The sequence below is a fragment of the Ursus americanus genome, chromosome 13 (genome assembly GCF_024610735.1).
Source record: "Ursus americanus isolate L20-20 chromosome 13, mUrsAme1.1.p, whole genome shotgun sequence".
In the NCBI taxonomy this organism is placed as follows: Eukaryota; Metazoa; Chordata; class Mammalia; order Carnivora; family Ursidae; genus Ursus; species Ursus americanus.
In genome coordinates, this window is record NC_142139.1 from 70,599,783 (window position 1) to 70,611,942 (window position 12,160).

The following is a 12,160-nucleotide window of genomic DNA, read 5'->3' on the forward strand; positions in this document are numbered from 1 at the left end:
ACAGCAACGTCTGCACCCAACACTGAATCTCATTTCAGACACACCCCCCTCCACCCCACGTTTCATAGGAGGTGTGGGCACTCAACTCCTTCACTGTGGATAGGGGGACAGGAGGGAGGGCGGGCCCAGGCCTGAGCACCCATTTTGGAGGACTGGGGAGCTCGGCCCCATAGGCTGTGCGACTGGGAGCGTGGGAGTGAAGGGCGCATCCGTGGGAGGGAGAAGGAGGCCAGGTGGGGGGGGGGGTCTCATATTCGGGGGCGTGAAGAGGAAGGCGGCGGGAAATACTCTGGAAAGCGAGATTTACCAGTGTGAGGTTTTCTTTTTGTTATGTGTTTAGAGGTGGAGGGTGTAATGGGGAAGACCCCTCAAGACAGAGCCGACAAGGGGGTCTCCCTTCCTTCCCCGTCTTGGGGGGCAAGAGGACTTGCGGAAGGCCTCCTTCCAGCGGGAAGACAGTGACTGATAAGCCATGTAAGCTGTGCGCGCCGCGGCACGGATTCCTGCACCTCCAGCCCTGCGCGAGAGGCGTGGGACCGGGTGGGAGGGGATGGAGGAGGCCCCCGGCCCGGGAGGCGGGAAAGGCCCCGGAGCTCCGGGACGGGCGGCGGCTCCGGAGCCCCGAGTGGCGGTGGCGCGGGCCTGGCGAGCCCCGAGCCGGCTCGAGCCCTTTGGGCCGCGTGCGCCCCCCACTCCCCACTCTCCGCGGCCGCCGCCTCCCCCCCGCGGCTCCTCTCACCTGCACATGATCCGCCATTTTGCTCCATTCATGCTCCTCTCCGGCCCCCCCTCCCCCCCAGCGCGCACCTCGGCCGGGGCCGCTGCCGCCGCCGCCGCCGTCGCCGCTGCGCCTGCGCGCTGGGGGCTCGTCGCGCTACGCTCGCGGCGTAGCGCTGCTCGGCTGCGCAGGCCCCGGCGGCCGGGGCCGCGGTTGGAGAATGCGCAGCGCCGTTGGGACGGCGTAAAGGCGCGGGCAACGTCAGCGGCCGGGAGACGCGGGGGGTGGGAAGAAGGAGCGGGCCGGGGGAGCGCAAAGGGAGGGGGAGCCGGGGGAACAAAGCTTTGTTTACATGGTTTTTAAAGGGGCCGCGCTGGCTCCGGCGGGCGGGCGGGCGCTAGAGCGGGAGTTGGGGCTTCCTGCTGCTCGTCGGCTTGGTGAGGGCTCCAGGAGGGGGGCCGGGACCTGTCCCCGCCCAGAACCCAGCACCTGGTGGATTCCTCTCTTCCCGAGTGTCCTCCTTTCTACTTGCCCCTGGATGCCCCCCGCACCCCCGCCGTGCAACTGCTGTTACATCACACCCCCGAGGGGTCTTCCCTGCCCACCGCCGGTATCCCCCCCCCCCGCCCCACATAGGATGTCTGCATTATTCTTTACTTTCCACTGAACTGCCGACGTCGACTGAATTCATGTTGTGTCTTTCTAGCTTTCTGCTCCAGTGGATAAGGGCCATTGCTCTCTGATCCTGCGTTTTACCAGCAACCGGAATAGTGATCTCCCTGTTTCGCGTCTGTCCTTTTCTCCTCCAGAAACATTCATGGGAATAGCCGCCAAATAGTGGTGACAATGGAAACACGCAGAAGGCACAGTTCCAATCTTCACAAATAGATTATTATCTTAATCAGTACTCTAGGCTGCCTCCTGAGAGGGGTCAGATGCTGGGAAAGGTGGTGGTGGTGGGGTGAGATAAAGGGCCTTTAGGACCCCTGGGCTCAGTCTGACTGGGATAGTCAACCCCCTGGGTCAGATCAGGTCAGTCCCTGCCCGGTGAGGCCAATTCCAATCTTTTCCACTAGGAGTTATCAGTCTTAGATAATGCTGGCTTTTGTTTTCCATTGGATTTCACTCTTGCTTCCGATCAAGGCCCCCAGCTTAAATTTTCACTGGATTCCGAGACTATTGGTTGTTTGAATTTTTGTTGACTGGGGGCTACCACCTGCAATGGAAATGAAGGTGGTAGTGAATCACTTTCTGCTGTGGGTAGAGTGAACTGGTGCTCAGAGTTCATTTCAACCTGGATCCTCCTAGTGTTTCGTTCTGGTTTGCAGAGGTAGGACACCTAAAAACTACATTACCCAGACTTCCTTGCAGTTAGGGCTCTGTATGCAAGATTGCCTCTGCCAATTAGATTAATTGGGAGACGATTTTTGGAGGCAGAAGTGAAGCAGAAGCTTTTGACTGTTGCTTCTGGCAAGCCTAACCCCTGGAATGTTGTGTTGTGTTGTGCTGTGTTTTGTTTTCCCAACAACCTTCCAGTGTCCAGTCATAAGCTCCCTGTATCGAATGGGGATGGTGAGTCAGGGGCTTCCTGACCTTGGCATAGCAGCTGCAGTGGTATATTCTTGGAGTCACAATTGCAGTGGCAGTCTTCCAATTCCTTAGTTGCCTGATTGGGTGGGAGTAACAGCTTTCTGTGGTCCAGGCCCCCATCCACTCCCCCACCAGTCCTCCTCCCGACCCTTGGTTCTCTCTCCATCCTCCCGTTATCAGTAAATGGTACCACCCTTTACCCAGTTGCTCAGCTAAGAACCCCGGAATTACCTTGATTCCTAGTATCTCAATAGTCCCCTATATCCATTCCACTTGCAAGTCCCATTTAATCTATATTTAATGCATACCCAAATCTGGCCACTTCTCTTTATTTCTACCACTAACACACTGGTCCAAGCTACATCACATTTTTATTGGGGTCTTGTAATAGATTCCTAACTAGTTTCTCTGCTTCCTGTCTTGCCCTGTGATAATCTGTTTTCCATACAGCTGCAGAACATTTTAAAATCATAAATCATTGCACCCCTGTTTAAAAATCCTTAAGTGGCCTTCGGTTGCATTTAGAATACATTCCAAATCCTTGCTGTGGTCCGAGAAGCCACATAATCTGATCTTATCTCTACCATGTTCCGTCTTGTTAACAATGCTCTGGTCATTCTGACCTTCTTGCAACTCCTCACATTTACAGTGTTTCTGTCTCGGGGCCTTTGCATTTGGTGTCACTTCCGCCTGGTATGTTTTCCCAGATTGTTAAGTAACTAGTTCCCTGCTGTCATTGACTTCTTAGTTCAGTTGTTATCTCCTCAGAGGCTTTTCTCACCATTCTATGAGAGTTGTCCTCTGACCCCATCCCTGCCATACCTACAGCACTGACCACTGTCCAAAGCTATTTACTTGCATACTCTTTTCATTGTCAGGGTCTCCAGTTAGAAAGTAACCATTTTCTGTCTTGTTTATGCTCTGTCCCTAGACCCTCCGTACCAAGTAGATGCTCAAGAAATGATTTCTGAGTTAGTTAACTTATTTATATCTCTGTCTCATTCTGTGGTGTGTGGGGGTTCATATGAGAGCATAAAGCAGGGGCATTTGGGTGGCTCAGTCAGTTAAGTGTCTGCCTTCGGCTCAAGTCATGATCCCAGGGTCTGGGATCGAATCCTGCGTGGGGCTCCCTGGTCAGTGGGGAGACTGCTTTTTCCTCTGCCCCTCCCCATTGCCCCTCCCCCTGCTTTTCCTCTTCCCCCCCAACAAATAAATAAATAAATTTAAAAAAAAAAAAAAAAAGAGAGAACATAAAGCATTTGAAATGTTATGTCAATGTTAAATAACATAATTATTACATTCTATTATAAGCCCTTCTCAGAGAGTTTCCAGCGCTGGGTCTTTCCTTGTACTGGGAGAAGTGAAATACTTAATGGAGAAAGGACGAAACTAGGAACAGAACAGAGACTGGTGTTGTGCTCCCTGCTCCACAGTCAGGAGACACTGGCCTGGGGGGAAGCAGGGGAGGATCTTTCATGACCCCAGGTCACATGTCTCTTTCCTCAGTTCCCCACCCTTCTCAGGGCCACGCTAGCTCCATGCCCATCATATACCTCCTTTCCTGTTGTGTGCCCAACGCTACCCCTGGGGTAGCTGCCCCACCTGTCTGTCGCTTGGGGGTCATCTGATCTCCAAGCCTGCCCAAGGAATCAGACACAGTCTCTGCTCCTTCCTTCGTGGCCCCCAAAGACAAAGTCACAAGCCCTTTTGTGTTAAGGATTTAGTTGCTAATCATTGGTGAGAACAATAACAAAAAGTTGCAAAGCTCTTGGAGCTGTGTTCTCTGACCTGCATGGTTCCTAACTCCTGTTGAGAGAAACCAGTGTAAATGAAAGGATCCTCTGGCTTACACTGAAGCATAGGTGAGGTGTGGTATGTTCCTTCTTTCCAATAAAAGCAAAGAGAAACCAAAGAGCACTCCAAACCCCACTTGTGCCTCAGTATAAACCACTCTTCCCTTTAGGATTCTTTCTTTTCCCATCATCGGTGCCTGGGTCACCGAAGGGCCTCTCATTTTCTGCCCCTCAGCTGTGTCTTGGAGCTCTGTCTTCTGGGTCTCTGCTCACAGGGTTCACCTGTGGCCAAACAGAAGGTACTGAAGTTAGTACTTCCACTGCAGGGACCCCACAAGGCCTGCCAGGGAAAGTGGGAAGTCCTTAAAGTGTGTCGCTCATAGTACATTCCTGCTGTTCCATCTGCAGACAATAGCCACAGAATTTTTCCAGCTACCAGAGGCAAGGGATGGCATGCGGTTGCCTGGAATACCTGGGGCCCAGGCCTCCGGGTGGAAATAGCTTTCAAGTAATCTGGTAAACTCGGGTGCCCCCCTGTGGTTCCGAGTGGAATGTGTCCAATTTGCCTTAGGGAAAGGCGATCAGGGTAATGGGGTTGGGGTGCGGATATCTTCTATTTTTCTGCTTCCCACACTGCGGTCTGGCCCACCCGTCAGTACTATCAGCATTTCTGGTCTCACTCCAGACCTGCTGTAGCAGATTCTGCACTTTAAACAGGATCTGCACATTAATGTTGGAAAGGCACTGCCCTGGCAGCCTCCAGGATGACCCTAAAAGCTCTTCTCACTCCATGAGGAGATGCTGATGGCCAAAGACCAAACAGCTCCCAGGTAACATTGTCTCTCCATAGGGACTAAAGAGACAGAGTAGACCCTGCCCATTTCCATACTCCTAACCACTTCCCAAGGAGCTTTTCACACACCAGCATCCTTGCTTTTCCCTTGATCTCTGGATCAACCTGTTCAAATCCAGGCAGCAGGACTGAGTGCCGTGAGCTTTACGTGACTCAGCCCTCTCCTCCCAGAGCTCATAACATTCATCTTTTAAAGCTGTTTTGGTAAAGTACATGGCATACACAGCAGATGGCCTGAGCAGTGCTCTGCTCTGCTCTCCTTCCCAAGGCAAACAAACCCCTGGGGTAGAGGAAATGGCCCGGTTATATAAGCACCCATTATGGGGTTACCCCAAGAGTGCTTGTCTAATTCTCTGGTTCCCCAACATTTCTGCACCATGCCTCCATCAGATTGCTTCTCTAAACCATCTGGCTCTAAGTTAAATATTTTCTGGGGACCTTAGATTTCCCCAAAGCAATGTATCTTCCTGCATGGAGTCTGGATTGCACTTATGGGCCAGCAATAAAAAGATCATTGAGTTAAAAATCAGGAGTCCTGGTACTTTCTCCTGTCCCCACCAGTCCTGTGACCTCCGGAGAGTTGCAAGCAGGTGGGTTCATACCTGCATCCCCTTCTTCCAGGGATAGCTAGTGTGGCTGGTGACATTGTGTGCCTGGAAGCTCTAGCAACTGAAGAGTACTTTGTTTTGGCAACTGTGAAGCCTTTTTGGATTTCTTTAATATAAGCGATTGCTATTGCAACTTAAAAAGATAATCCCCAGATGAAACTCTATGCCTTTATAATGCTTACAAAGGCTAGAAAGGAGGTGAACTCCAACTGTTTGGATGTGCTCTGGGAATATAGGGTGTTTCAGTGTGGGGATGTTCATGTTTCTAGAATCCCAAGAAGGTGCTGTGTGTGTGCAGTTTCTGGGGCAGGGAGTGCTTCTCTCGGAATGAAACACAGTTGCAGTTGTGTGTGAAAGTGGTGAGCTCTGTCTGATGTGTCCGGTATGCTGGGTGTGTGTGTGTGTGTGTGTGTGTGTGTGTGTGTGTGTGTGTGTGTGGCTTAGCTCTTATTGAGCCGCAAGACCTGGGTTCCGGTTTGGTGGCCTTGAACATGTCCCTCAGATCTTCCTGAGCCTCAGTCTGCTCATTTTAATTTAATTTAATTTTTTCAAAGATTTACTTATTTATTTTAGAGAGAGAGGGCTCATGAGCCAGAGGGGGAGGGGTATGGGAAGAGGGACAAGCTCCCCTCTGAGTGTGGAGCCTGATGACCATGACTGCAGGGCTCCATCTCAAGACCCCAAGATCATGACCTGAGCTGAAATCAAGAGTCAGACCCTTAACCGACTGAGCCACCCAGGCGCCCCCCAGTCTACTCATCTTTGAATTACGGACTTAGTCTGGTTCATTTTCAAGTTCTCTTCCAGCTGTGTCATGCTGAGAGCATCCTGCTTGAGTATGAGGGCCTTTTGCTTTTGGCTTTACTGTTGAATTTGGTTCTGGGTCTCTCCGTTGCTATAGGTCAGCCATTCCTTGTTTGGTTGACTGCTCAGTCAGCTTCTGCACCTAAGTTGTTGCTGTCTGAAAAACTGGAAATTAGCTTTTCAGAAATTATCTTACTCAATGAAAATGCAGGAAGCTTGTGCATGAAACTCACTCGTCAAACATGCGCGCGCACGCACACACACACACACACACACACACACACACACACACAGCAAGAAACCACAGGGCCTATCGGTTTGTCGTCATCGAGCAGACGAGAACAGGGCAGAAAACTCTAGGCAGAGAGGAAATGAACTTGAGAGAAGGGGGAACACACAGCAGGGAGGAGAAAAAGAGGGCGGGAGTGGAAGCAAAGAGCTGCAGGGCTGGGGTGCCGGCATGGTGGGAGGATGGAAGAAGTGGCAGTGAAGCAGGGCTTCCTGTACCTTCTGCAGCAGCAGACTTTTGGGAAGGTAAGAGCAAGGCTGCGCTGGGCTGGGCAGAGGGGCTGGGGGGCTGCTAGAAATTCCTGGGGAGGAGGAGGAGCCCCTGAATGTTTCAAAACCTTTACGGGAAGGTGAACACTGTGCTACCCACCACGTTAGACCCAGAGCTCAAGCTTAAGAGCGGTCTTCCCTTAGCAGCTGCTTGCTTCCCCCACCAGGCCCCAAACTCTTTGCTCTTTGTAGACGTCTGCTCTTTGCAGACGGCTGTTCTGTTCCCCAGCGGGGAGGGGGTAAAGGGGGGCCATGACTCCATTTCTTGCCTCTTTGGCTCTGTGGTAACTTCTCACGGGGATGCTTGGGAAGGGAAGGGAAGGGAGGGGAGGGGAGGGGAGGGGAGGGGAGGGGAGGGAAGGGAAGGGAAGGGAAGGGAAGGGAAGGGAAGGGAAGGGAAGGGAAGGGAAGAGAAGGGAAGGGAAGAGAAGGGAAGGGAAGAGAAGGGAAGGGAACGGAAAGGAAGGAAAGGGAAGGGAAGAAGAGGGAAGGGAAGGGAAAGGGAGGGGAGGGAAGGGAAGGAGCAGTGGAAGGGATAATTTGGGGTTGCAGTGGAGGTTCCTTCTCCCTTTCCTGCTCCAGTGGGGTTAGTTGGGCTGGAGGTAAGCTTGAGCTGGGGTCTCTGCGGCCAGCCTCCTTTTCCTTTATTGGCCTCCTTAAATGAGGAAGTCCTCTTTCCCTCAGCTGATTCATACCAGGGCTTCTCTGTCTCTCTCATGACCCAACCTGTCAAGGGATGAAGCAGGAAGGTTTAAGAGGGCGGACTAAAGTTCCTGGTCTCGGGCCTTCTGTAGGACCTTGCACAGAGTGAGAACGGTGGTCTCTGGTTGGGGCCCTCATGCCGCCCTCTCATCCTTCCTCTGGGCTTCAGGGACTCGTAGAGTTTTTGCCCTTCGACTTGGATCTTGGCTGGGCCTGCCTTGCAGTCTGCCTCCACGGGCTCACCCTTGTGCCCTTCTGCCTTTGGCATTCCACTTGCTGTCACTGCCTCTTCCTTGGTTGTGGGGGGCAGATCTCCAACGATTTCTAATTGCTAAGGTCCCTGTTATTCTCTCTGACTCCTTGGGTCTCCTGTGATCTTTGCCTCTCTCCTTGTCTCCGAATGCCACCCCATGACCTTTCCCACGCTTCCTCCTCTCCCCTTTGGTCTCCATCTCTCCATTTCTGGGTGGCTCCCTCTCGGCACCCCACCTGCCATGCATCTGGATTCAGAAATGGCGCCGGTTTGGGGCTGTGCTGTATGGAGAGTCAGACTGCGCCTTGGCCCGGCTGGAGCTCCAGGAGGGCCCAGAGAAGCCACGCCGGGGAGAGGCCGCCAGGAGGGTGATCCGCCTCAGTGACTGCCTACGTGTGGCTGAGGCAGGCGGGGAGGCCAGCAGCCCCCGGGACACCAGCGCCTTCTTCCTGGAGACCAAGGAGCGCCTGTACCTGCTGGCAGCCCCCGCCGCAGAGCGCAGTGACTGGATCCAGGCCATCTGCCTCTTGGCCTTCCCTGCGAGCCACCCACGGGTACAGAAAGGGCGAGGGGGCACGGCATGTGGGAGTGGGGGCACTTGGTACTTGCTGTGGGCAGGTGTTATAAGAGCCAAGGTCAGGATGCTGGGGGCGGTTCCTGGGGGGGGGGGCAGTCCAGAATGCAGACAGGGACAGCAGGCTGAGTGTGCTCTGGAGGAAGGCCTGGGCCGGAGGTGGGGCTGGGCCTGGGTGACAGCGGTGAGACCCTTACCTCTTCCTCAGGGCCAGAGGAAGGAGCTGCTGGGGCCAGCGGGGAAGGGCAGCCGGCCCTGCATGGAGGAGAATGAACTGTACAGCAGCACGACCGCAGGTGAGGGGCTGCCTCTTCCCCGGGGGGTGCCCTCCCCAGGGCTGTGGTGGGGTGGGGCTGTGGGCCACAGCCACGTCTGAGTCTTCCTGCCCTGTGGTTGCCCCCAGCCTCGGCCAGCCCCCTTATCAGCCTCTCTGCATCACTTCCGGGAGAGTTCCAAAGTGGGGGAGCCTGGCCCGCCCTGAGCGGCAGGCCTTCACCCGTGGCTCACTCCCTCTTGCCCAGGTCCTGCTGCTGGGAGAGGGCAAGGCTGGGGGGTTCAGTGAAGGGGCTGCTCTTGGACTCTCTGTCCTTCTCTGTCTGAGAAGAGAAGAGTTTTGTTTCTGCGGATTTAAAGTGTCCTGTGGCAAGGGAGCTTTCTGCTGACAAGGCAGTCCCTTCTTGTGATGTCTAGCCCCCTGGGTTGGGTGTGTGTGTGTGTGGGGGGCAGATGGACACAGGGTGACATTCAAGCTCCACCTCACAGAGGGCGCTGGGTGGCGTCAGCAGTAGGTGGGTAGGCTGAGAGCTGGGAGGGCAGAGTCAGCTGCACCTGCGGCCATGACAATAGGACTTGGGGAGGTGGCTGGGTGGGGGGGGGCGGAGATTAGATGGAGAAGACAAGGCTGTGGCTCTGGCAACAGGGGCAGGAAGGATGTGGGCACGAGGTTGGGGTGCGTGTGGCTAGGGCATGATGCCGACTAGGGTAGGGGGTGGAGGTATCTGGCATTTTGGGGAGTATGACCTATCCCCGGGCAGCTCAGCCTTCACGATGTGGGCTCTGGGGTCATGGGCACATGGCTAATGCTTTTTCTGGAAACCTCTGGCACACTTATTTAGAGCAGGGCAGTGTTGAGGCAGGCCAGCTGTTTCCCATTAGCTGCCTTCTCCCCCTCTTCCCTCTTCTCCCCAGTAGCCCCCCGCAAGGAGTTTGCTGTGACCATGAGACCCACAGAAGCCAGTGAGAGATGCCGGCTCCGGGGATCCTATACCCTCCGGGCTGGGGAGACTGCCCTGGAGCTGTGGAGTGGCCCCGAGCTGGGCACCCAGCTGTATGAGTGGCCCTACAGGTTTCTGAGGCGCTTTGGGCGGGACAAGGTGAGCAGGGGCCGCCACAGGGCAGGTTGAAAGAAGGGAGAGCTGTGAGAGAAGTGATTGTTGGGGGAGGGCAAAGGGGCTCTCAAAGGAGGAGAAAATGGGAGGAGGAAGGAAAGACAGAGATAAAAGCTGGCCCAAGAAAAACAGCCAGTGGTGAGAGAGCTGGGGGTGGGGTGGGGGGGTGGGAGAGTGAGGGGGTGGAAGGACAGGAGAACAGGAAGAGATAGAGAGGTCAGAGGGGTAAATGGTGGCTGGCATTACTGTGGTTGAATATACACCAGGCTCCGTACTGGATGGATGGGAGGGAGAAGGAAGGGAGAAGAGTGAGAGCTTTGCTTGTTAAGGAAATAACCCAGAGGGAGGAGAACCAGCTTGGGGAGAAGCTCCCCCAGTTCCTGTGGAGGGAGGGAAGCTAGAGGTGACAGGTTTGTGGTTGGGAGCTGAGTCCAGGGGAAGTGACCCCACCCTGTGGCCTGGCTAATAATCTCCTTTGCGCTCCACCCAGGTAACCTTTTCCTTCGAGGCAGGCCGGCGCTGCGTCTCTGGAGAGGGCAACTTTGAGTTCGAAACCCGGCAAGGCAACGAGATCTTCTTGGCCCTGGAAGAAGCCATTTCTGCCCAGAAGAACAGCGCCCCTCCTGGGCCCCAAACCCAGCCAGCCACAGTCCCTGCGGTGCTGCCACGGCCAGAAAGCCCCTACTCCCGGCCCCACGACTCACTGCCACCTCCGTCGCCCTCTACGCCAGTGCCTACCACCCGGCCACGGGGCCCAGAGGGGGAGTATGCAGTGCCTTTCGATGCAGTGGCCCGTAACCTGGGGAAGAGCTTGAGGGGCACCCTGGCGGTCCCTCCCCCGCCCCCAGCGGACCCTCTGTATGACAGCATTGCGGAGCACCCGGCCCCGCCACCCGACCACATATACGATGAGCCTGAGGGAGTGGCTGCCCTGTCCCTGTATGACAGCCCACAGGAGCCCCAGGGGGAGGCCTGGAGGAGGCAGGCCACAGCGGACAGGGACCCCGGCAGCCTCCAGCACATCTACCCAGCAGGGCAGGACTTCTCTGCCTCTGGCTGGCCACAGGGAACAGAGTATGACAATGTCATACTTAAGAAGGGCCCAAAGTGATGGGGGTGGAGAAGGCATGGACCTTATCAAATACAGGTGCTGAAGCCTGCCCGTCCTCACAGGGGGTGGGGTCGGAGGCCCATGAGAAGGAGCGGGAGGCTGGCTGGGGGCAGGCCTCCCTTCTACTTTCTGCCGGTTACTCCTCCTGGCCGCTGCATTCCAGGAACTTCCTTCTGCTCCTTCTGGAACCCTGGGCTTGGCCTGCGTTAGTCTGGTCTGAGGAATTGTCCCTCCCAGGGCCTGCCACATGAGTCACCCTCCCAGTGCAGGAAGAGTGCCTGAAAGCGACGCACCCTCCTCCTACCCCTTTCCACTTCCTCTTCTTTCTTTCCCCGGCCTAAAGGAACCTTGGGCATTGAGGGCAGAGGACAAACGGATGTCAGCAAAGTGCCCCGGATCCTTGGCTTGTGCAGGCCTCCCGCCCGCTGTTCATAGCCCTGGTTCTAGGCACCCGGGAGGATGGCTATAGCTTTCTGTAGGTTTTGGACTTCTCTGTGGCATTAAACATTTCTGGAATATCTTTGTGTGGCATCAGTGCTGTGGGGTGGGGACGGGACAGCCACAGCCCTCCTGGGGAAGAATGCTTCAAATGGCTGCCATTAATACCTCCTGTGCCAGCAGCAAGATCCTCTCTGAGCCCAGGCTGGGTCTCAAGCATTTGTCCACAGAAGAGCAGGTCTGTGAAAGTCAGGGCACCTTGGGAAAGATGTTTAAGCATCTCTGACCCTTTGCTAGTTTAGGGTCAAGCCCAGGAAAATAGTGGGGAAGCAGGGCATATATGCGAAGAGTTGTGCTGGAGGGTGGGTAAGAGCTGGCACTTACAGAGCCTCTTATGCACTAGGAGTGGGACTAAGGAGCGGGCTGGCCCCAGATCGGATCGATCCCTTGCCTTCCTACGACTTGCCTTCTCTGTCCACCAGGTAGGCACTGAGAGCCCTTCCTGCTTCGTCATTCTCCAGAGGCCCTCAGTATCCCACTTCCCTGCAGGTCAGCCTCTGTGCCCTGTACCCTCCTGTCTCATCAAAACCTGCTTTCAGTCGATGTCAGTATTACGCCGTGTCACGTCCATACACTTCTGCTACCAGTAAATTCAGCCAATATTCTGGAGCATTGTCAGACTCTAAACGGCCCTGGCCTCAAGATGCTGATGGCCCCCAGGGGGCTGAGACAAGGACACAGGTGCCTATTACAAGAGGGGGGCTTTGGTG

At 55.1% G+C, this 12,160-nt stretch overlaps 1 protein-coding gene across 3 annotated transcripts; it reads left to right on the forward strand.

Annotated features, from left to right (window-relative positions):
• The first annotated feature begins 275 nt into the window (after positions 1-275).
• DOK2 (docking protein 2) lies at positions 276-11,472 on the forward strand. Of its 3 annotated transcripts, none has more exons than XM_087866631.1 (6): positions 276-474; positions 1,425-6,900; positions 8,288-8,433; positions 8,662-8,749; positions 9,642-9,826; positions 10,332-11,472. In XM_087866631.1, exons 2-6 carry the CDS (start codon positions 6,609-6,611, stop codon positions 10,950-10,952), a joined length of 1,332 nt encoding a protein of 443 aa, XP_087722757.1. In that variant the 5' UTR covers positions 276-474; positions 1,425-6,608; the 3' UTR covers positions 10,953-11,472. The 3 variants fall into 3 exon arrangements, with proteins under 3 accessions (XP_087722757.1, XP_087722755.1, XP_087722756.1); XM_087866629.1 differs by having other exon boundaries at positions 277-474; positions 8,137-8,433; XM_087866630.1 differs by having other exon boundaries at positions 277-474; positions 8,137-8,433; positions 9,645-9,826.
• The last annotated feature ends 688 nt before the right edge of the window (positions 11,473-12,160 follow it).